The sequence below is a fragment of the Pieris rapae genome, chromosome 13 (assembly GCF_905147795.1).
Source record: "Pieris rapae chromosome 13, ilPieRapa1.1, whole genome shotgun sequence".
Classification (NCBI taxonomy): Eukaryota; Metazoa; Arthropoda; class Insecta; order Lepidoptera; family Pieridae; genus Pieris; species Pieris rapae.
This window is the reverse complement of record NC_059521.1, coordinates 10,190,507-10,216,889: the sequence shown is the minus strand read 5'-3', so window position 1 is coordinate 10,216,889 and position 26,383 is coordinate 10,190,507. Positions and strand designations below refer to the sequence as shown.

The 26,383-nt window shown below is 32.6% G+C and overlaps 1 protein-coding gene across 1 annotated transcript; it reads left to right on the top strand.

The window, feature by feature from the left end:
• The first annotated feature begins 4,592 nt into the window (after positions 1–4,592).
• On the top strand, positions 4,593–7,998 carry LOC110998316. Its single transcript, XM_045630867.1, has 4 exons — positions 4,593–4,691; positions 7,100–7,276; positions 7,587–7,746; positions 7,928–7,998. The coding sequence occupies exons 1-4, from the start codon at positions 4,593–4,595 to the stop codon at positions 7,996–7,998; spliced, it is 507 nt and encodes a 168-aa protein (XP_045486823.1).
• Positions 7,999–26,383: the final 18,385 nt, after the last annotated feature.

The following is a 26,383-nucleotide window of genomic DNA, read 5'->3' as shown; positions in this document are numbered from 1 at the left end:
TTAAGAACACTCAGAGCGACAGAAACAAAATAGTTAACTGCAAAGTGTAAAAATATCGGACATGGCAGGATTATGTAAACGGGTCTGCCGTAACTGGCAGTTAGCGACTCTTTAGTGCATAGCTTTGTTTATCAACCTCCACCACACCGAATATTGACTTGCTGAAGAATTTTGCTGAAAATGCAACTAAAATTTAGCGCTGCTCTGCTGTTTTATTTCAGTGACTTATTTCGTAATCATGTTAAACTACTATTATGCCAGTGTTTCGTAAAAGTAATTATAACTTTTTTTCCAATTTTTAATATACATATTATTAACTAACATACCCATTTCAAACCTAGTCACTCACTGATAAAAAGAAAACAAACGAAGAGTATATCAGTATAGTATCGAAAGGAGTGTTCTATGTCTGAAATTGAAATATATGTAAAGAAATAAAGGACATGACAAAGTTTAGAAATGTTTAGTTCTAGTAATAGATGGAAATGGAAATGGACAAGACACATTATGAGAGAAGATAAGTTAAATGGACGAAGAAAGTAACGGAATGGCTTCCTCGCAATGACAAAAGAAAACGAGGAAGACAAATGAAAAGATGGGAGGATGATTTGCGAAGAGTAGCTGGCCCTCATTGGATGCGTAAAGCCTGAACCAGAGAAGAGTGGAACTCCTTAGAGGAGTCCTATGTCTAAGGACAAGCTGAGTGACATTAATCGGCTTGTCGATTAATTATTAGTATTTATTTTTCTATTTTGTACATTATGTATGTAGTAAATACAGAAATAAAGGCTTTTTTATTATTATTATTATTACATACATTATTGGCTCAGCACAGCAGCGACTTGAACGCAGTTTTGGGAGGTGCAGGTTCGAGCCACTAGGCTTTATGTGTCTGTATTTCGGTGTCTTACTTATTCATATTTAAAATGGGCTGCAGATATTATGTCGATTTAACTCAGTTTGGGGATAAAGCAGATACGTTGCACGTCGTAAATTTCGTTCCAATTTTCTTCACTATACGAGGAAGTTATCAATGCGTACATTAAGATCTTCTTATGTGCCACTGTATATACCTCTGAGGCCCCGTTAAAACGCAACGTGACCCTGCTAGCCTCTTTGATTTATTTCTCGAGCAGCTGAGTGTCTGAAGTAAGTCCCACATATCCTTATTGCATTTAGTGCGGGGGATGCGTAAACGCATTTCCACCTTGGTATAAAAAAGGCCACCACTGCTCACTAAACTTTTTATAAAAAATTATGTATTATATATATAATAATTTCAAAGTCTAAACTAAAACGACAACTTTCACGCTCTATAAATCTTGAGAAAGAGAAATAAGAAAAAGCGTTGTTCACCCAATCGCATATAAGGGACACATTTATAAATCCACATTTGATTTATTTCATATCTTCAAGCCAGTGGGATTTCGTGAAAACGCTTTCAACGCCTGCCGTTTGCGATAACGTGGTGAATATAATTGTTACTTTTATGATATAACAACAATAATGGCGAAGTGGCGAAACAACCCTTTATTCGGTTTGACCTCATTTTTTACATCCGTTTAATTGATAGTTTTGTTATTAACCTCATATGCAACACGCACGATGATTTACTTCATTATATAAGCATGGTTTTCGATGTTATTTCGGGTAAACAAGAACTTCTACTCATTTCAAATATTGTCAACTAAAAAGACACATTTATCGATGTCAAATTTATACAATGCGTTGTCACAAGTATGCTTTCACGTCTATCATTATCATAAAATAGTACTTATATTAATTTCCATGATTAAATAAATTGTAAATGTTAGTTTAAGTTTAGATTTGACCTGATATTTTGGCTATCTGGCCATAAAGTTACATTTATGTCAGTACAATAATGAATCCGAGCACAATATTACTTTAGGGGTACCATAAAAGTGTATTAAAGGGATTGTGGTCCCGACTTGTCCCACGGGCCTGTAATGTATGGACACGAAAGAGCGAGGTTGTGATATATGGAAAGCCTACAGCTGTCTTTTAATTTAGGGTATAATATGTATTATTCGAACTTAGGTACTTTTAATACTTAAAGTACTTATTATACAGTTATTCAGCTTTGTATGTATGGATCACAAATGTATAATAACCAAGAGCATAATAGAAATTTTTCGAAATATCAATAATAACATTGTTTCAACTAACTTATCTCTTTTGGTCACATTCTTAATACTCTGAGACTGTTACAGAAATAGAGGATAGTATACTTTATTGGATATTTATGATTATGTTTGTAAATGCATAAGCTTGGAAGACAAAGTTATGACTAAATCAAGTAGGGGAAAATTCCATACATGCGTATGTTTATAATAGTTAGCCTGTAGGCAACTGCATCAGAAAAACAGAATACATGTTTAATAATTATTCATTTGTTTCTCATTTACATGCAATTTCAAACAAATAAAACGGGGTCGCTATATTTCTTTGTGGACGAGTTGAATGGCCCACTATTACTGCTAGTTGATGTTAACAGCGACCAGTAAAATAGGTACTGTAGAGAACAACTAACAACTTGCTCGTGAAACTTTTCATTTAATTTTCAGTTTTATGTAAATGTTTAATGGTATAACGAAAAATTCGTACAATGGGAACGATTGTTTTCCGGTATACTGGATTGTTTGTACCACAAGTACAAAACTGTGTGTGTGCATCTTTTATACCATAATATGTATGTTTTATTATAGGTTATTTTATCTTATCTTATCTTTAAGTACAATTTCAGCATCGCGTTGTTGTGTACAATAAAATTTTCTGGTTTTTGAATAATTTATTGTTGTTGTAAAATGTAAAATACTCAAGTACCGTATGCTATGCAAAATAAGGTTATGCTCGGCATATTTTAATCAGATATGTGAATGTTTTTAACATATTTTGCCAATAAATTAGACTACATTTATTAAGAAAGTAGGTTGTTTTGATCCTACAAACATACTTTGTTCTGTGTAATTTCTTTATTTGTTACAGATGAATAAATTTTTATTTATATTTAGATTCTTATAGGCAAGTTATCTATCAGTATTGTCTGTCTTATAATTTACAATAAATATTTATTCTGCCTTATAATTTTTATATGTGAAAGGCAACATTAGATGCTAGGTATTGGTCGTACGGATATTAGAAATAGCGAATGATTTGACAGATTTCTTTTTATTTCTAACAAAAAAGTTACTCAAAAGATCTCTTAGTAAGTTAATTGTACTGAAACGGCGAAAGAACATGCTGCCAGCTTTTGAATACTGAAAAACAAACGGGAAATAGAGGCTTAAAGCAATCTAAGTTTTAATCGTTGCACTGCGAAGCTGTCTTAATTACTCCACTTATTTAAATATTACTGGTGAGCTCGTTAAAGTTAAATTACTAAACATAATTTCCCTTTTAGACCTCGGTAATTTAGAAATAGATGTTAATAAATCTAAATGCTAACGTGGGCTGTTAAAGTTTAAGGTGATCTGTTTTCAAGAATGATAACATTTTCAATCGAATGTTTTTCTATAAGATGCCAGATTTAGATTATTACTGAGAAAAGACCTTTTTTGTTTAAATGTGCACACTTTAAGGAATTTTAATATTTTATAATAAAGTGCATTTGCCTTTGAAATGCCAATTTGCTGAAGGCGACCCGAAAAGAAGTTTTAATTGGGAGGTTATAGCTTCATTATTTATTTATTTCTTCTTCTAAGAATTGCCATGAACGGAAATAAAGTTAAAAATGCTATTACGATTCTGATATTAATTATAGATTATTCTGTGATCATAACTAGTGTATTCAATATTTGATTATAACAAGAAGCAAATTGAATACTCAATTAATTCAACAAAATAAACTAATATCTAGTCCCAAACAAATATTAGTTCAGCGCTAATGTTATGGCAGTTCCACAACTATAAATTATTTTACCGAAATGTTATTATACGTAAATAAATTAAATGATGCTGGTAAAACACCTAAAAAGTTTGGATAAACAAAAAGTGTATTCAATATTTGATTATAACAAGAAGCAAATTGAATACTCAATTAATTCAACAAAATAAACTAATATCTAGTCCCAAACAAATATTAGTTCAGCGCTAATGTTATGGCAGTTCCACAACTATAAATTATTTTACCGAAATGTTATTATACGTAAATAAATTAAATGATGCTGGTAAAACACCTAAAAAGTTTGGATAAACGCACACAGATTATAGTAGTTATATTTTTTTTCCTTTTTGAAGATACAGTGAAGATAGATCACGACGTCCTTACTCCTTAAACTATGAACAATTTATCTTCGTAATAAATAACTTCGATGGCGTTGTTTCTCTAATAAAATTGTCATTTATTATACGTAACATATTATGTAAGCTAGGCGGTGTTTAGTACAATTTATATTGCTATGGCGAACATTATAACAATAAATTGGGAATAGTGTACAGAGTACGTAAAAGACAGTTTACACTTCTGTACCCGTGCGAAGCTTATGTCTATTGACATACATATATGACAGCAATATTAGGTTACGCGTCATGAATAATGAAAATATTAACATTTTTATAAATATTTTGGTACAATGCCCAAATCAGATGGTAAATTTAGGTGCTGTTATGTAAATACAATATGCGGTCGGAGTTTACAACACGGTGTTATGTTTGTGGGAATAGCGACAGTGGTGAGTTCAATATATCTTTCAAATGGTTTTAGATTCTTATTTATTTATTTTACTAAATTGATTAGAGTAACTTGGTAACATGAATAAAACTAGAATAAAGGCGTGTAAATACACTTATTTCTGCATATAAAACAAAATAAAACATTTGTTATTTTAACCTTTAAAAATATTTTTTTATTGAGTTGTTAATTTTCTTTTTTGTGTGTAGGTTAAGTCTATTTAATGTGAGATTATCGGTAAGAAATTGCTTTTAACAGTAAGACCATTTACCCACCTTCTTATTTATTTTTTTATGTTTTGTGCGTGTTTTAATAATAATGCGTGATGCACTTCAATGCATTTTTCGTATTTGTGTTCAATTAGATCTCAAATACAGTAATTGAAAGAAGCAACACCTTAAACAGTACAAAGCTAGCGTATATACAATTATTATAATACCGTACAAAAACTGTAAAGCTACAACTTCCCTCAGTCTGTTCCGTACTAAAGTTCATTTACACCAATATCATTAAGAGATAACTACTCGACGACGCATTAAGACGTAGTTAAATTGATACATCTGTAGGTAGTGAGTTTTGTTTCTTTGGATAATACCAAACTAATACCGCACACGTACAATAGATGTAATTCAATCCCTGCTTTGTGTAGAAATTGAGTTGAAAAAGCAAAATATGTAGGAATGCATGTACAAGGCTATATGTATCACAAAGGCAATCTTTTCACGTTACAGGCAGCCTATATTGCACTTAGACGTGTGATCGGAAGCTTTGTCTAACTTTGTGTAGAGTCGGAGCGGATAAATGATACTCATACATCTAACGTCATACTCCAGTTTCTCGGCTTTCAACAATTGACTGTTCAGCTCTCACGTTTTCAAATTTATTCTTCACCTGTGCGAAACGAGTTTTTAATTTCTTCTAAGCTGAAGTTATTGTGCTCTATTTATTATTTATACATGACTAGCTGCCCCCGCGAACTTTTCGTTTCTCCTTAATGGCTAGCCTACCTTTTTAGTTCATACCAACGTGGAACCCAGATACTGTTCAAAAAGGTTTTAGGTTGTTTATTGAAGTGAAATATTCTCTCTCAGAGTTCATGTCATAAGCTTTTAAATAAAAAATAAAGGTTAATGGTAGAGGTGTGAAAATTAAGGGTTGTATGTACTTTTGTATGCCGTATCATAAAAGAAATAAAAACAATTTTTTTTCTAAAAAATAAATATAAATTATTGGACTTAACACCACTATTCGCTCAGGGGTTCGAAAGATAGATAGTAACCGATGCTCAGACCTACTGAATATGCGTTAAAAATTTCATAAGAATCGGTCGAACCGTTTCGGAGCAGTGTCGGAATTAACATTGTAACACGAGGATATACTAAGGAATATAGCAATATATCATCACTGCATTCGGCTGCAGGAAGATATTGACCGAGTGGTTAATTGGAGCATGAGAAATAGATTGGAGTTTAATTTGGCAAAATGAAAAGTGATATCTTTTTCAAGGGCACGGTTAATCACTCGGTACAATCATACCATTAGTGGGCTAACGGTGGCTCAAGTCTCAGACCTTGACGGATTTGGGAGTTTATTTTAATACGAATCTTGGTTTCGCGCGACATGTAGAGATGGTATGCAAAAAGGCCTACAGAAATCTGGGGTTCGTATTAAGAACAGCTTGTGGCTTTGAGAACATCGGTGCGATCAAAATCCTATACAACGCGCTAGTGAGAAGTCACTTGGAGTGCAACGCAATGGTGTGGGCCCATATGAGGCTAAATACAGTCTCATGTTAGAGCGAGTACAAAATAAATTCACTCGCTACCTCTACAAGAGACTGTATGGAGTGTATCCCTTGTATCCGCTTATGTACCCGACCCTGTTTGTTCTGGGTATGGTGGGATACGACCAGCTAGGCCTCAGAAGAGCTGCGTCAGTTTATTTATTTAAGATTCTTACGGGTAGGGTGCATAATCCGGATATAATGGAGAGGCTGGGTCTACGGGTATCAAATAGAAACCTGAGACTTACGTCTAAACTTTTGGATGTACCGCGCGCACATTCCAACTTGATTAGCAAAGCGCCACTCACGCGGGCAATACGGATAGTGAACAGAGTTGCTATTGAGGTGGACCTATTTGTTTGTACACTGGCTGAGTTCACAAGAGTTGCTAGCTATATTGTTAGTTATGGGTAGATAGATTTAGGAATATAAGTTTAATTTTTTAATGTTTTTATCTAGAATAGTTGGTGTGGGATTTTGGAATTCTATCGTATTAGTATTTACTGTTAAGATAGAAAAAGGTAGTGATAAATAAATAAATAAATAAAATCATTTATATTCCTTATATTCATGTTAAACGTCATATTTGTCGTATTGTTGAGGTATGAAAATATTTTTTATTCCAGGTGATTTCATCAATAGTCCTTCTACTGTCGCTGGTTTGTGCCACGCTTACGTTAAGATCTGATAAGTTGCTAAACGCTCATCCGGTTGCAGCAATGAACTTTATTTTCACACTTGTATCCTCCAGTTTCTCCATTTATCAGATCCTCATATCAGCCATACTGCTCTGGCAAGCTGTGGTATGTTTTGGCACACGTTTAAATCGTTTTTCGATTACCTATAAAATAAATGAATGATGCGAAGTAGACTCTCGTTTCTGTTGTATTTCTGTTTCTACAACTTGGCTTTGCGCCGTTATTAAATAAGTTTATTGTACCGTATATCGTTACTTACCCTCACATTTCCAGGATAAGTATATAAAAACGTTTTATATATAATCCGGATGATCTCAGCTTAATTCCCTGCGAAACTATCTAACACTCATTATTTATCGCGCTGGTAGACTATTTGCGTTCAAACATAATTAAAACGTAGTATTTATAATTCCAGGGCCAAGGAATCATCTACCTATATTCTTTGTGGTATACATCACACTTATCAATTTTGACAATCTATTTTATTCTGTTCGTAATTAAAGTGATTATTTGTTTTGCCGAGAAACATTATGTGACAGCTTGGATAACAATTTCTATTGGGATATTATATGAAGGTATTTTTAAAAATAATTTTGAACCTTTAACATACCAAGAAGTATGGTAACAGATGCGTAGCGAGATCCCTCTATAAGTCGAGTTTCAGAATCGATACTATACGTAACATTCTGTACATGTCTAAGCCTACATATATGTAGTATCAAATTTTAATAAATCTAATTGTTTTGTATGTTTCAGGTATTTTTATATATTTTCTTATTATAGTGAATAGTTATTTAAACTCAATAAATCGAGATATATTTCAATGACGGCAACTTATTTATTTCTTTTTTTATACAAATGGAACTTATTAATTAATACACTTGCAGGACTTGAAATTCTGAATAAAAATATCTTCAGTACTACACTGAGGTTTTATGATATAAAATGGTGAATAAAACCTTCAACCAGCATCTTTAGTATTTCAGCAAACATCTTAAGTCGTGAGAACTCTTGTTTTATGACGTCATTTCGCCCTTAAACCTGGCGTCGCGTTAAGAAAGGATTTCACTTCACAGGATTATTATTCAGCTGAAATAGATTTTAAGCCCAGATTAAAGATTTCAGCGTAATTTCCTACTTACGTTCGACTTTAGTGGACGTTATTATTAGTTTAGTTAATGTGGTGTTGGTTAAAATACTTTGCTGCTAATTGCAATTACTTGTGCCTATAAATGTTTTCAATTTAGACATAGATAAGAATGTTCATCGAAATCTGTTCTTTCAGACCATTTAATAATTCAAAATCAAATATTCAAAACAGTTCAACCTCAAAAGTAACCTGTATTATTAGTTCAATATTTCGTAAAGCTATCTTTAAGTTTGTGAATGAAGCAATAGTAACATTAGAATGAGCTTTTTGACGTTTGTGACATGTAGAAACCTCATTTAGGGCTTTATTTTTAAAAATCTTATCAATTGAAATTTAAATGATTAGATCAGGTGGGATTTTTATACCACAGGGACAGTTAACTTGATTATCATAACATGTATCTGTTTCAGATAATATTCATATTTTAGTTTATTTATGACATTAAATTCCCAACTCATGTGTGAAAAACAAGTTTCGTAACAATGCAGAATGCAAAATTGTGAACGCTCTCGGAAAAGCATGTAAATCCATTTTCCAAATATAATATATCTATGCAAATCACGATATTCATGAATACTTATACCTCTACGCATAATTTTACGAGCTACATTAGTGAATTCTACTGGCCCGGAGTTTTTTCATTTTCTCGTAATGACGCAATAAATTAAAAAGTTGGGCTATCTCGCCTTTAAATTGTATATTTTTTTAAAGACTATATTTAAGAACAATATAGCATTTTCAACAAGAAATAGGTAGTATCTGAAGCATTCTGTGCTGCAGAATACTATAAAAAGTGTCCTAGTTCAGGCATCAGCAGATCATGAGAAAAAAACCCCAAAAAACCTTTCTTGCATATACTTTCATAACCTTTAATATAAATAAGAACAGTTTTGCTCTAGCCACTAGTGGGTTCAGTGCGACTCTCATTTCTGAGGTTGCAGGTTGTGCACCGATGACTTTCTTTCGATGTCAGCATTTAACGTTCGCACGAACGGTCAAGGAAAATATCGTGAGGAAACCGGCTTTCACCCAAAAAGTCAGGCACGCCATCACCCATATGCCTATTAGATTGACAATCTGAGGCCGAGACCTAAAACGTTGTAGCGCCACTGATTTATTTTTAATTTTTACATCTAAATTAAATATTATACATATATTATTTTAGTACGTTGTATAACAATTACCATACAAAAATGTAACATGAAATTTTAATATTTATTACATTCATATAAACTTAAATTGCTGAGTGTTATGATGGCAGTTTTTCAGCGAGTTGTCCGATGATAATTGACGTTGTTATAAATGAGTTTTGTTCAGTCGATAACTCAACTTGCATAAAGTTTTACAATCAGCAATATTAATAACAGTATTGTTTACCAGTGTAATGCAGTGTAGATAGTAAGTTGTAGTTAATAGTTTCGTATGCATTTAATGAGAAAACTGTTTGGATCACAAATTATTGCTGATTCACTCATAACACTACAAGAACAAATATAAAACAAGATAATTTTATAGTTTCTATTACTGGGAGTTAAATGCGTTTCGGGAAGCCTAGCAAGTCTAGCACTTTGGTGGTGATGGTGGTCCTATCACCTTCTGGTGCACTCTTACTTTCCCTTCTCTTTCGATCAGCAGTGTGAAAAACGGTTGTAGAAGAAATCAAAAGGAATATACGGAATTGTATTGCGCGCGCGCTTTTGACTCAATAGCGATCAATTTTCTTCCCGGACTCGTGCATGTTAACATCGGACTGACAATTATTGTCACCGTTTCTGACTTTATATGGCGCAAACAATAAATTTAATAAGTTTTATTTTTACTTTATGAAGAACATGATAATAAAAAACCGCTTAAGTTCCTTAGGTATATAATCAAGTTTTTCAACATATTCTTTAAGTAGATTATTCAAGGAAATAACATTTGAATATAATCCGTTGGCGCGTCATCACTACGTGGTCACGTTTAAGTTCCATTACACCGCCCTCTCTCTTTATGAACAGCCATATTTCAGGCGGCGGCTCTTAGGAAGTTGATATTATGCTTAATAATATTGTAAGAGGAATTCCTTCATCATTTATGATGAAATTACTATCTCCATTTTATCTTAATTTAAGATATTTACTTAATTGACTCTACTTAATATTTACTCAAGTATTCAATTATTGTGCTTCGTGTATACCCCGATATGTATGCTGTTTGGTTGTCGAGATGCTTCCAAGTATTTTTCTGTACCATAAATACCTGTCACTGATTAACCTTTACTTTTAAGTACCAATTCCGCGCTAAGACACAGCATATATAAAGTGCAATAGACAGCATCGGTTGTCTGAAATTGTTTTAGCAAGTGTTCATCAAGGATGCAGAGGGGCGTCCCAATTTTATCCACCGTCGCTTACAATCAGGTTAAGCCCGGTTTAACGATCGCGACGCTAATAGAAATAAGACGAACGCTAAGTACGCCCTAGTTTTGCCTTAACACGCTTATTAGCCATACAATAAATATTTATCTTAGTTTGCCAGTTCTTTTATATATTATGCATTGTACTATACTAAGAATATCGTCAGTTTTTAATTACTCTTTAACTTTAAGTTTTTACTTTCTCTCATAATCATAATCGTCGGAGTTACGCCACCAGAGTATAGCCAGACATAGACACTCTTTTTAACTGTTACATTACATTATGATTGTACATAGTTAAATTGCAATTAACATTAAAATTTGATCATTTTCTATTGTTGAAAGCGAGTGGTTAATAAAGCCTGAGTAAACAAAATGTACAGTCTTAGCTCATTGTCATTAAATTTCAATAATTCCGTCTTCTCCATTAAATTTTAATCTCCATAAATACCTATTAATCATACCTAAGTAACTGTTAACTAATCTGACCAACTCATGTGAACCGTACACAATAGGCAATACAGAAGCGTGCAGAATACTAGAACTCGCATCCTACTCGACTAGACATCGTGATATGAGTATAGTGGCTTGAATATATTTAGATCACTTGTCAACGATTTGTAATTTGTATGCATATGAAGTTAGGATTTGTGGAGAGAATAAATGTAATGTTAGATAGTCTGTGGTTTACATATTCGTGGCGTCTGCTAAAAGTCACATACATGATTAGCACATATTATGTTACATCATTGAAATTTAGATGGTGTAAACAAAAAACTTAATCTCACAATGAAACTTACCTCAATCTTCGAACTTAAAACTAAGTAATAAAAAATCATAATTCAGAAAAATAAAAGACACAGAGCAGTAAAAATCTATTGATTGATTGATTCACTTTTAATGCATACATAGTTGCTTGTAATGGTGCAAGAAAAATAGTGGGCAAATGGCATATTTTGGATATATATAAAAATTTCAAGGAACTGAAGAAAGCCGGTGACCTACTTTCCTGTAAAGAAAAGTATTAAATCTAAAATTTGTGTACGAATTTGACGCTCAAATGGTTTTAGCGCTAGATTAATTTAAGAAACAAAACTAATTAAAAATTTATTACAACGTATAATGAATGTAAATTTTAATTAGGTTACTTTATAATTAAGAAAATTCCGTAATACAGACTGGAAAAGAATTCCTGAGAAACATTAAAATAAACATAAAAGTTTTGGTCGCAAATCTTAAAAGACATTCGTATATGCAAAGACATATTGTGTGCTCGGAGGAAATATGTTTGACAAATACGGAAGCTTCGGAGTTTTGGTGTCTAATATTTGACGTCTGTGTACATTTCGAATCCTTTACAATTTGATCCGAGGGGATCGGCGCTAGATTATTTTTAATATTTTCCCGAAGCAAAGAACACGTTTTGTCAATAACTGAAGATTACTTTCTTTACATCAATACCTAATGTAAACTGTGTTGGCGTGATTTTGTTTGTTATACTTTGTACTTTGGCACTCACAATTTTACTTGTATTTTTAGTATCAAATGTTTTTTTTAAATATAATTATGTAACTTCAGAATGTGTATACAACGGTTGATTTCTTGGTAATTATTATGTTTTTAATCATCAATCTTATTAAGTTTGTTATTGGCACTAACTTTAAAATTTCACTTCGTTACCTTATACAAAAATATGCATATAAAAATTAGCAGGTTATACATATTAAGTTGCACATAGTATTGTCTTTTATTTACATAACTTTTACACATTTAAAGAAAAACACTTTTTTAACGGAAACGTCGGTTTAAATTTAAAATTATGTACAAATAATTATAAGTTTAAATATAATAATACATATCTATAATCCGTTAAAAAAGTGTTTTTCTTTAAACATATTAAGTTACTAGGCAACGGGCGGCCTTATAGGGGACGTTCGAGTATTACTTAAACACTATAGAAGGTGTCTTTGTTTTTATTTTTTGTGATACGTCAACAGTAATTATTTACTGTTTTAGACATATTAACGAACTACCCCTGAAATTTATATTTTTACTAAAATAAAGCTTCTCAATTCATGGAACATTATTGTGGCCAGTATGGATTTTATAGGTTTTTAAGTTTCCTATTAATCGTCTACTTCCTAAATTACTAAGATCAAGTGCTTTCAGACGCTTAATATAACGTTTGTACGTAAGTGCCCTGACATGTATGCATTTTGCATTAAAAATATTAAAAAATGGCGTTTAAAATTATCCCTAAAAAGGGGACAGAAAGTGAACCCAGGACTTTCGTAAATCTGATTTACACTCAATCTCATCCACTTAGCGCTTACGTTTGTCTTTTTATGATAAAATAATATGGAGACTTTTAAAAGAACATACGTCTTATGTTTGACAAAAATACATTCAAAGGGAATACGAGATTTTTTGTCACCTCTCAACAGAAGATTTGGGACTAATGTCTCGGAAATCGCGTTCGAACAAGCTTCGTTCAACAAAAACCAAGGATTCCGGATAAATTGAGCGAATACTAGCGATCTCTAAAACTGAACTGAACAAAAAAGTTATATCACGAATTACTTTTTTGTTCAGTTCAGTTTTAGAGATGATTATAGATAGTCCAACGTTGTAACTGCTTCATATCAAACAAGTACTTGTTTATTAAAAAGCAGGATAAGCCAAGTTAAGCTCTGTTTGCACTGAATTAATTTGCTCGTTCGGAAATAAATTTCGTGATCCGGCAAATCTTAGAACAAAAATAGGGCAGGCGGTATGCAAAGAAGCTTTATATATTTTAAATACCCGTTTGGGTTGGGCCTCAGATTTCTGTTTCTGTTCGATCTTTCTTGTCTGTGATCGTTGGTTTTTCTAGTAGACATGTAGGTGGTCAGATTTCAGATCATCCTGAAGGCCCTTCTATGGCCGTAGAATAAATTCATAATATTATAATGATTGTGTGAAATAATATTATCAATAAATTATCCAAAATTAATACACCAGTAGTGTCAGAAAGGTGAGTAATATTAAATACTAAGTAAAATATTATTATGTGAAGCACAATTTTAATACTTTTAGTTTGAAATGAAATTCAATTCTTTTCGAAGGGTAGATGTAAATAGATTTATACAAAGAAATAATAGTATTGAAAAATGACAGAATTTCTTGGCAAAATAATAAACGTTTCTTTCGATTTAAAAGCTTTAAGTTGACGCGGAGTTTTCTATAAAGGGAAAATATCCCGTGCAGAGCTTTTAATCTTTATTTCCATTTTTAATTGATATTTCGCTCTCCAATGATATACACTGAAACTTTAGCGTTTATAGAAATTCCCGGAATAATCTTTTAAACTGCCTGGCTAAGTTTTAATAAATATTTATTTATACAATATGTTGGAAGAGTCTAGTAAAAATTTAGCCTCGTACACGAAACATGATGCATGAAATTAATATAAATTATTAAATTTGAATAATATATATTTTAAGAGTGTTAACCTAGTGGTTTAAGATGCGGTGACTGAGGTCGCGAGTCAAACCCTTGTTTAGGTCTATGACTTTTCCTTTTGACTGCTAGGTGGTATGGCGAATAAATTAACCATAAGCCGTGTCATACTATGACTACATTATGGACACGTTAGACACGGTGTCCTTAAGTCCTTAAGCCCCTAAGTCCCTAAACGCAAGACTCAGTATTTCGGATAGCTACCTGATGTTCTTCCCGAAGCGATTTCTGGAAGTCGCGTGTCAAGCACGGACCGTTTCAGCAAAGTATTGTCTTTATATAGTTAGTCAACGATGGTGTTGTCAAGTGTTAATAACACTTAGAATATCTTCTTTCTGGCCTCTATGGCCCCATAAGCATTTGTTGCAGGAAAAGCAAAATAATTATCCCTAGAAATCTGATCGGTCAGCGTAATACGGCGCATTAAGCCCTTATCTGGGAAGCAATAAATAATCAGGAGCCGGCGGCTAACATCACTTTCACGTGATAAAAGGGGTAAAATGAAATTACGGGAGCTGTTACGCGTTTTGGGGCCATGAAAATAGAAACTTCGCAAGGCCAATTAAACCTTTTGTATTTTTTTTAGTTTAAGTGCACAATTACGTATCGTACTTTGGTTACGTGTTATTGTATAAAAAATAATAAATAGGTCGAGACAATATAACCTAATACAACATTATGTTTCGAAAATTCACAAAACTCGACTTAAGTTAGTTTTTTTACGTTTGTTTAGATCTGTTTTCTTTTACAAAAATCAGCTGTCTCATTCTTGTGTACACAGACACAGTAACCGTTAGGGTAGAAATACGGACATAGACTATTATTTCATGTCATATTCGACATTGATAGTACTAATCAAATTTCAAGTTTAACTACAACCTCCTTTCCTGGCCATTTTCCGTAGTAGCATTGCACCTGCTTCTAAGCTTTCTCGGACACAGTTGACGTATAACGCCATTTGTTATAATTTGAGACGCCTTCACTACTTTAGCGTAGCAAGTAGTTGCTTACTACAGAATGTATCTTGTATGGCAATATGAGATGTGCCTTACATATCTTTACGTTCTTTTACATATAATTTTGAGTATATTACGAATTCAAATTCAAAAATTATTTATTCATGTAGGTAAAATACACTTATGATATATTAATGATAGATATGATTAATGTACACTTATGAACGTCAAAAAAGAAATATACATTGAATGCTTCTATTTTTACATTCACTGCCAGTTCTCAAATCAAGGGCGTAGAACGGAAGACAAGAACTGGCAATAAACCCTCCGCCACTCTTTTTAATCGGCACGTTTTTTTCTTATACACAACGTTTGTAAGGAGCTGCAACCATTACACCATGTTCCATATTATGACATCTTAAGGAATAAAATATAATAAAATAAATTTAAAACAAAGATTAGTCTCAGATTGTCAAAGGTCAACAACAACACGAAAATACATAATAGAAACAACTAATGTCAATCGATTGATATTATCGAAAAGTCATACTATATATAATATTTAGTTTGGGTCGGTACAGAAGAAAATTAAGTTACACACGAACAGCAATCGAGTCCACGTATTTTAATAGAAGACATTAAAAAGGCGATGACACACAGTCGAGGCCAATTTATATCCGTTGGGTAGCAGGCACCGAACCACGCATCCAATTTATACTTTCTCTATTTTTCTTTTCCACTTCCCAGTTTGAAATTGACCAAGTTCATAATAAACTTCAACTCTGTTTTGAAATCAACATTGTCAAATGGTTCGGTTTTCGATTAGATGTATACCTACATATATATTTAATATGAAAGTTCCTGATTAGACATCCTCGCTAGTTTTAGCCCCGTTTGAACCTGTGCAGTTCCTAATCAATACTAGCTAATAGGGTAAAGGGAAGCATCAGCCAGTCTCAGGCACAGGCTGGTCACCTTCTCAACTAATCTCCAGTTTCATTCAATAAAAACGCCTTTTAGTACTAGTATTCCGTAATTTAATTATTTATTAAGTATAAAGTATCGATAAGGACGACGATAAATCATTTATATGCTTAAATTATTCCCGACGATTTGGATAAAACAAGCAAAGTTTAAAAGTTAAGAATATACTTTATATATTAGAAATATTTCACTCGTAAATAAAATATCTCTACTTCTTTTTAAATAGTGTTAGTATCAAAACTTAAAATGTCTTGCGAGGAGCGAAAATATAATCAGTCGCGCCGCGCACCACCCATATCACATTTTCCGAGTCATAAAACTAAGTGGATCTGACGACGTTTCAATAAGTTTTCGAATATTCCGCTTGTAGGTGTTAACATGTTTGAATATTGCATAAAATAAATGCTACCCTATTTTAAGGTAATTCAACTTTCATGTATCATGTTGCTATTAAATCTTATTATTGATAGAATTACAAAAATGTAAACTTCTCACAATAATCGATAAGGAAAGTACGAAATTTATGTTAATTGGAACGTTGGTATGCCCGGATCGATCTACGATTACATAATTAAATAGTTTGAATATACAAGACGTCAAGACAAACATTAGTCAAAATACTTGTAAATCTTTTTGTTATTTCTAGTTTTAAAACCCTTTGCGCATTTTTTCCATAAATAGAAAATTCCACAAAACCGTCCAATATTTGGCTTCATATAAATTGATTCTCGTGTTATCGGTAAAATCTGGGACGATATGAGATTCCTTACCTCGCGTCGCAATCAAAGCGACAACTTTATTGCGTGTTATGAAAAACGTGACAAATGTCTCCCAAACTTACTTGTAGCAGATGTCTAAAAGGTCGATTTCGGTCGAACAAAAGTTTTTTGGCGATTTCTGTGAAGGCTTAAACATGTATGTGCGTATATAAAGGTTATTATTACAGTTTTTATTTTACATGGGAACTAAACATATTTTATTATAATTGATTTGTTATATATTATATATAACAAATCAATTATAGACTAAAAAGTTAACAATATCCTTAACATTTCTATTCTTATATGTAGCTGCTAAATTACCCTTTATCTTAGTCATATTACCTTAAAACGCCCTACAATCCTTTAATAAAATGTAAATTATACGCGTCCTAATGTGAAAGTTGTAGGTTTTCTATTAAATATTAAAGTAAAGCTGAGCTTTGAATATTTTCAGAAGGTTCCAAACCCGTTTTCAAAAGGGTGGATTTGGATAACTTTGTTGGATGTGTATATAACTAAAACTGTACAATAATAGAAAGTCCGCTCTGGTAAAAACATACCATATTTGGTTCATAAATTTTCTACAGCGATCGATGACTGTTTATCAGGGCCCAGTGTTCACTATAGGACGGGGTAACAGCAAGCGCTTTTCGCCTGAACCCCTTTCGTTCCAAAAGAGTAAAACTGTTACATCTATTTCGGCAGGAGTGTTGAAACAAACTCTCGGTCTATGGCCAGCTTACTGCAACGCTGCAGTTCGTCTAAGTCTAGTTCGTAAGTTCGGCCCCGTAAGAAGCGTGAAGAACCGCGCCAGCTTGCAGCCGGCCATCTGCTCAATACGTGAAGCATCCCATGACGCATGGTTGAAGAATGAATTAGTCTCGAGCGGTGGTTGTCGTCTTCACGTCCCTTTGTCCTCGCCACAACAAGGCTGGAGCCCGCGCGTTGAAGGGATTGACTTCCTGGGCTAGACGTGGAAGACATGTTAACCTTTTCTTGGCAATACTTATTTATACTTCATTTTATTTAATTCTAAGACATCGTGTATGACTTCAAAATATATAAAATCTACTGTATATATGTATTACTTTTGAAAAATAACAATACTCAAATACCAATGTTTATTGACTTTTCACTGCATGTATGGGTGAAATTGTGATTTATATGACATGCCAATTAGATTAAGGGCAATCCATTAGCAAATGAATTGAGTAGTTGGCTCACGGGCAGATTTAATTTTGCGACAAATGGATATAAATGTAGCTGTTACTCCCCTCTCGAATGTTTAGGTATTTTGTAATCACTTCAATGTATTATTAATTTTTCTAAAGAAGTATTGAATAATAAAATCAATTTTGTTTAAGAAACTTTACTTTCGTCTAAACGTCAAAGAGAAATCTGGTTTTACAAAAAAAAGTTATTCCTTTTCGGGACGCTGTAAAATTCCTTACAAATTCAACTTTAATGTTCAAAGGTTGAAAGACGCCTACAAAAAATCGTAGGCAATTCAACTTTGGTATATATTTACATGCGAAATAAGTAAAAGTTTTCGAAGTAAAATTTTGTTGTGAGGTAATACCAAATACGTCGCTTACGTGATAAGTCGAGGCGTTAAGTCCTCATAAGTGGTTCTCATGAAATATGCATCGACCTAACAAGGGCCGTGAGTGCTTAGATATCAAATATTTATGTCATTATCAGGTCTTATGATTTCATACGATGATTTAAAGAATAGAACTAAGCAGTATAATTCTTGTCTTGTAATAAAGAAGCCATTGAAGATCATTTGTTCATTGGGGCGCTAGCCTTGTATTTTCATTTACGTCATTTAGTAAATTCAGTACATTCATTTATTCGTAATCTTACAGCAAACATACATATTAAAACAAGAGCAACACAACAACTTAGACAAGATACAAATCGAAAACTGACTACATAGATAATAATCAATATATATGAAACAGAAAACATAAGTAAATAAAATTATTAAAAACAAATGAAAGTAAACTAAAATTTAACATTACACAAACGATAATTAATATTTCAAAGATAAGACTACATTGTTACTGCTAAACAAAGTCAATCTTCCCGTCCCTTCAAATATTTCCTCGGATTCTCTTATGTGAAGTGGAAAATATCAATATCCTGATATTTAGCTAAAACATTGGTGAATAATGCAGAAAATTCGTACGTGTTCCTACGAGATACGTGTAACTATTGTGAGTTTTTGGGATAATAGAAAGTCATAGCTGGGTAAGAAGCATGTAAGGATAACATACTTAAGTCATAAAGGGCAACTAAGAACACTATGTTAATAACTAAGAAGTTACTTAGTATTGAAAATATCAAGTAAATACTAAGTTTGTAAATAGAAGCCCAAGAAATAATGAAATGATAAGACAATTAATCTGGTTTTATGTAAATAAGAAAATCATTGTGAGTGTGATACGCATATTGGAATTGCTAATTTTCTTCTAGGAAGGGTGTTGTCGGCATTTATTAGAATTTATGCCGTTTTATAAGCGTTAAAATTATAATTTATGTACATTGAGATTTGCTAACCAAAATGCAAACACTCGGATTGTATGACTATTATATTTCCTTTAAAACAATATGTACATAAACAAGCGTACATAAGGCAACCGGATTAGATTAGGCTCTAAAAAGAAAATGCCATCAAATAAAAATTACAGGATTATTTCATAAAATTTATTTATAAAAAAATCACGAAACAACTTAGTACACTCTCCATCAACACTCAAGTGTAGTCAGAGAAGTGAGATCGTAAAAGTTAGTAAGAAGGCGGTTTTATTTTTTGCACTTTCTACTAATGAAGTTCTTTTCGGATTAAGATAAAGTTTGTATGTCGAAGGAAGTTGATGGTTAATCCAATTAGTTGAGCCAGTCTCCTGAACAAAGCGATCCTTATATATAAGTAAGTTATGGTACGTACTCTTAAAAGTGTCTTCTTTTTCTACTCAATTTTCAGGTGAACTTCACAGGTTTGCCGCTATACTAAGATATAAAGTATTCTATAACTGTATCGCATACTGTATGCAATGCAAAAAGGTCTATGAGCAAAGTAAAACTTGATAGAACATCAATAAAAAATCATAGATACGAAGCTGTATGATATGCAAACAACAAACTTACAATAAATCTTTTGTAAAAAAATGTAGGCATGTTATTCAGGACAGAGTCATTGTAGCTACTTTGAGGCAAAAGTTATCTCATGACAATAATCCAGGAAGCATCTATTGATGGTTAAAGTTTGTTAGCGAATTTATCCTTTCCAGCAATGCCATGTTCCACGTATGTGTGCAACGTGACTTTTGTAACAGGTAGATAAGCTATTGATAGATCTATATTCTTAGTGATTTTAGTATAAGTTTATTTTAAACCAAGCACCAAGAACTCGTTTCACCTTATTATGTTTTTTTTACTTAGCCTATCTTTTTAGTACCTAGATAACCAACATTTCGCTACTTGCGTAATAGTAACCTTAACTATTTCTTTTTCATTAATACCTTTCAAAATTCTGTAAGTCTGGTAAGTAAATAATTTCGCGTTGTAAAATTCAAGACATCATTAACATTCTTACTAGTAATTATGTGGTAAAAACTTAATTAGTAATAGTTTATACTTAGAGAGATCTTTCCAACAACTTGGACATCCCTCATGAATATGCGAGAACCAACGTCGGACTCGCAAGCACAACTTATATTAATCTATTCAAAATTCTAATTCCTGCACACATCCAACCGCATTGAATATTCTGCACTTAATAGATTTACTGAGCTATATATTGTGTGTATTGGCGTAAATGTTATTGCAAGATTAAGCCTTATAGAATTATTGCAGAGTTTTCGCTAGAAGGACCCGGAATTAAAGCAAAACAAGGCTACCTTCAAGCTTCATAAAATGTGTCTCCCTATCATTCAAAGTTGCCAATAAAAAAATTAAAACTGAGTAAAATAAATTGCCATCATGATTAGAGGAACTACGCTGATATTGTTAATAATTTCTGATATATTCTAAGAACAGATGTTTGCACTTTATCCTTAAAGGGAATACTGGAAAGATTTGAAACAAAAAACTATCAAAAACAAATTTTGTTCTATACCCGAACCAGGCTGTAAATATCGGTTGGAAAAGTTTAATGGGCGCCGACACCGCAACGAATGTCGTTACGATGATCGTTGAAACGCAAACTGATACTAACAACACTTCAATAATATGCCCTGGCTCGTATATGTTTATCTTGTATGTTCTAACTTCTGGAGATTAAAAAAGTCAAGAGTCAAAAATCATTTATTTATATAGGTAATACAATGAATAATTATGAAAATCAAATTAAATCCAAATCAATTCATGAATGTCAAAAAAAAATTTGTCCTATAAATAAATGCCACTTTAAGCAGTTGGATCAGTTTTGAGTTTATACAACATTATTGAGTCTATATACAATTATTAATAAATTCGTTTAGTTCTAAATTCGAAATGAATCAAAAATGTATAATATTTAGATTAGGCGCACTAGTCTGTCACAGATCATATTTATAACGCCACAGACAAGGATTTTACGCTCTAGTGACTATGGATGCGCATAATTCTCTTTTTTACATGAATGGTCTATGCCCATTTGAAATGACACAGGACGCGTATTTGTCACGCGTATTGCACTGCTTATTGTATTCCCCTATTAGAATCGTATGAAACGATTTTGTTAGTATAGGAGCCAGTATTATTAAAAACTACTAAACGAAAAATTTATTCCATAGACTAATGTAAGTCATCCATAATGTTAAATTTATATCTTTGCTGTGTAGTCAGTTCGTACTATTATTGTATTCGTTCTAGGCGTTAATTTTTGTTAATTTCAGCCGTTGTAAAGACAATATTTTCAACATTTAAGCTTAAAAAAATATATGTCGTTGAAGGGAGACGTGTAGTCAGCTGTTAGTTCTGGGTTTAGGATAAATTTGGTTTGTTGATAGAGTTATTAAAAATACGTCGTTCTATTTAAATGCGTTGTAATGTAAGTAATGTAAGTTGGTTGAGTCTTATTAAAATATATATTAAAAATATTGTATAACTCTTGAACTAATTACAAGGAGAAGCACAAAGCTGTCTCGTATGATTATCGAAGCGATGTCACGACATTTGACACGTGTTTAGTACAATTTAAAAGCCATTGTTATAAATCGATTTGGGGAGACGCGATTTTGCTGTTGTGATTAACAATAAAATTATTGTCATTTCACAAAGAGATTATTATAAAACAAGTTTTATTCTGGTACGTGTGACTTTGTTATATGATAAAAACACAGCATTACTTTTTAAATTTCTATTAATGTCCAAGTTAAGAGGAATTTACAATCAGTTGAGTATACAATACGTATACTAGAAATTCTGATATACTGGAAAAGAGACCTAAGGTTACAACTGGAAGACTAAGGTTTTCGTAAATTAATTATTATTAATTAAAAGTCAATAAATTGTAGGTAAACTACAAAAAAAATGTTTTAAACACGTGAAATTGATTTGTGCATGCAAATCAGTTTCATAAAGCTATTATTCCTCCGCCACGTGCTAGCTGTCATCTAGTTGCTGTCAGTTTTTGACATGGGGCTAACAGGACACGTTCAGAAACGGACAATTGACGAAACGCCGCGTTCTATTTTTGGTATGTTATATTCTTAGCTCATTGTTATTATATTTGACGAGTATTATACGTACATAATACACAGTGATGTAAGTAGAATATTTATGGAATTTTACTCACATTGTCTTTAAATTAAAGCGCAGCATACAAAGCTACAGGTTTGTCAAAGACCGATGGAACAGTGTATGATAGGAAAGATAAGAAGAGACAAAATAAAGAATACAGCTTTAAGAAAAATAACTAAGGTAACAGATTTTACAATCAAAATAAATAAACTAAAGTGAAAATGGGCGGGGCACATAGCAAATGGAAAAGAGGGAGACCACTTAGAAGGAATATAGACAAAATAAAAGGTACATGGCAGAACGTAGCACAGTCTAGAGAGGAATGGCGAGATTTGGAGGAGGCCTTTGCCAAAAAAAGGGTACACAGAGACACTAGAAGAAGATTAAAATGGGAATGCGTTTACATTTAAATCACAATATTATTATTATCTAGTCTTTTAACCTCTAATTTAATGTTACACCAGTGATCAAGCCGCGATTCTTTACTAAATATTTAGACTACTGTATATCATATATCTGATATTAATAGAAGCTGAAATTGCCTTAACAATACCAGTATTACACAATGGCAAAATTCTTTACTACCATTCCTATTAACTACTAACTCTCGCGCCATATTAGCATTTCATCCCGTCTAACGTCAATTTAAGTTTTATTATTAATGCAGAAACGAGTCATGATAACTCATAGATGCATGTAATAAAAATAAGTTTTAATTTTTTAACTAAAATGTAATATAAATCTTGAATTATCCAAGTTACATCCGTTCACAATATATTACTGATAAAGGCCGGTGTCTTCCAATATATTTCCATAAAAGCATACAACATCCCTTTATACGTTAGCCAGCCGACCTATTTAATTACAAAGCTACCTGGTGCAGCCATGTGAGCTGTTCTACACTGTCTTATAAAGACCATCGAGCGTCCACTAACAGATGAATGAGTTAGCTTTGTTCCAATAAAATCGGCTTGAGGTCCATTTTCTCTTTTTCATTGAATCGCGGTTATATTGTCTGGAAAGAATATGTCTGGGTTTTACTAAACATGAGATATAGCTATAAAAATTAATTAAATAAAAAAAATGTTTTTTTACTGAAGGAATTGAAGATTATGAAACTATCTTGTCAATATATTCTTGAAATCTTATTGTATGTACAAAAATATAAACGATTTTAAAACAATCGGTGGTACCAGCCAGGTTCCAGATGATAAAAACTCCTTTTATGGAAATTGCATTCGTTTTTACAAGAAACTCCGAAGCGAAATTAGAGGGCTATTACTGAATAAATACAAAACTCTCGTTAAACCTAAATTAATAAATAAAGATTTTTTTGTAAATTTGGCGATTATTTATATAATCCTAATCCTCTGAATAGATTAACTCCTCGAACAGTTTTTATGACCCGGAACTTGGTGTTGGTAAAATTTAAATATTTGCGAAGAGTTCCTTGACAGTTCTTCTTGCCCGCTCTGCACTCCTGATTGACTTGCCAACTGGTAGTAAATGTAAATTTAGAATCATTTTAACATCTTTTTTGTTGACGTCCATAAGCTTATTTGGTTTGGTGAGTTCATAATATAATAAAGCTTATAATAATTTACTACTTAAAAGCTTAGGAGATATTTACCAAAACCTTGCGATTTATTGCGTCGTTAGTTTTTTGTTTACAAGTCGGAAAACCTTTTTAACAGTACGCAAGTAAATTCTCGAAGATCAGCTATACTTTCACTGCTAATATTTTGCATTGTGTAACACTACTGCAGGAAGGTAGCAATTATTTACAAAAAATTCTAACAAACAATATCTTGAATATTGCAGTCATGACCCTGACATATTATAGATTAGCAATTTAGGGTAGGTCAGTGATATTACCGACTGCGTCGCGTGACTGAAGGAATAATTTATGAATAACCCAAATTGGAACTGGGTTTGTGTGTTGGGGTGAATAGTATGAAATTAACGCCTTATATTTATAAGTTAGCAAACTTGAATCGCAACGTTTGAAAAAATTAAACATGATATAATTAATAGATATTTTTCTCCATCCTCACAATCTCAACTGCGAGACCAATTGTTACGTGATTTTAAATAGAGCTTCTTTCGAAAACATGCCTGAATTATGTAATAAAAAATGGACTTTATTTCGAACAACCACTTTACGCACACACAATCAAATAAAAAAATACTAAGTGCGTTTTTCGATCCTGACTTGGTCACTCCACTCTTGCTTGCAATCAGTTTTATTTCGTCTTCCCATCTTTTGTACTTTTTACCTTTTTTTCCTTTATACAATTTTTGAGTACCAACTCATTATAGTTTTACTTAACTTTTCAGCTCCTCACATGGTGTGTTTCTTGTCCATCCTCTACTTGTCCTTTGGAATACTTATTCTTGTCCTCTAGCCTTGTCGTGGTCCTAATTTCTAAATGTATATTTTTTCATTTATATTTAGTTAACATACTTATTTTTTTTGAGGATGGTTAGGGCCAAAGTTTTGCATTATTTCTATACAATACTATAGATCGACCATGCTTTGGGGATAAAGTTTATTACAAAATAAAAAAAAAACATTTAATACATGATTTACACAAAGTGTTCTGTAGATCCAATGTAGTCATGGTGAAATGGAATGTGAATAATGCACTGAACGCAATCCGAATTGTAAATTCCTATCCTATGATAGTCACACGTCACATGAATTCAAATCAGCCTTCTTTTACTTCAGCGCAGTTTTCATTTTAATCGATTTTTTCGAGACAACAAGGAACTCTGTGCGTAGTAAGTGAACATTCGTCTTAAGCCGTCTTCACATATTACATGAAATGAGTTTGCAACTGTCGATAGATATCCACTATATATCGATCAGTTCATGTATCAACATAGCTTAGATATTTAAAAAAACAGAATTTTTTAAAATTGTTTTCGTCTATATAAATTTTATCTTCTAAAATTGACTCTGAATCAATTATTCATGAAGCGATTAAAAAAGAAATGCTTTTTCACACTATAAGTTACCTGTAAAAATAGCAGTGACTTTCACTGACCAGATATAGCGTAACATAATTAGCAGAATCCCGTCAGCTTATCGTCAAACCAGTCAACCTGTCAGACGTCTCAACTTCTCAAGTTCAACGCCCTTATCTCTAAGAAATAACAAAACTGTTAGGGGTGGTTGGTAATAAATCAAGAACATGTCATAAATACGGCGCACCCCAAGAAGTGTCGCATTTTCCAAGTCATAACGTTAGGCTCTAATGCACTCTCAGTCTTAGGGAAGCTCGCTTGCGGCAGCCCTGAATTCTGCGCACTCAATTTAGTTAGAAGTCGTATATTTTAATAATGGAAAGCCATTTTACTGTATTTTTTTTTCGTGTAAAAGGGATGGAAACTTTTAAACAAGTGTTTTTTTGCTAAACTACGAATGAATTACTGTTATTTTGTGTATAAATCTCGGTTTAATAAAAAAGTAGAGTTTGTTTATGTGTGTTAATTATAAGAGATTCTTTAAATTATCAGTTTTAGTGTTATCCGCCTAAGCACTTCATTAATATTAGAGACTAAAGTATTTCTGAACCAATTCGAATTCGGGTCCTTCAAGAAAAGAGCGTACCAATTCTAAAAGGCCGGCAACGCGCTCGCGATCCCTTTGGCATTGAGAGTGTCCATGGGCGGCGATATCACTTAACATCAGGTGAGCCTCCTGCCCGTTTGCCCAATGTTCTTTAAAAAAAG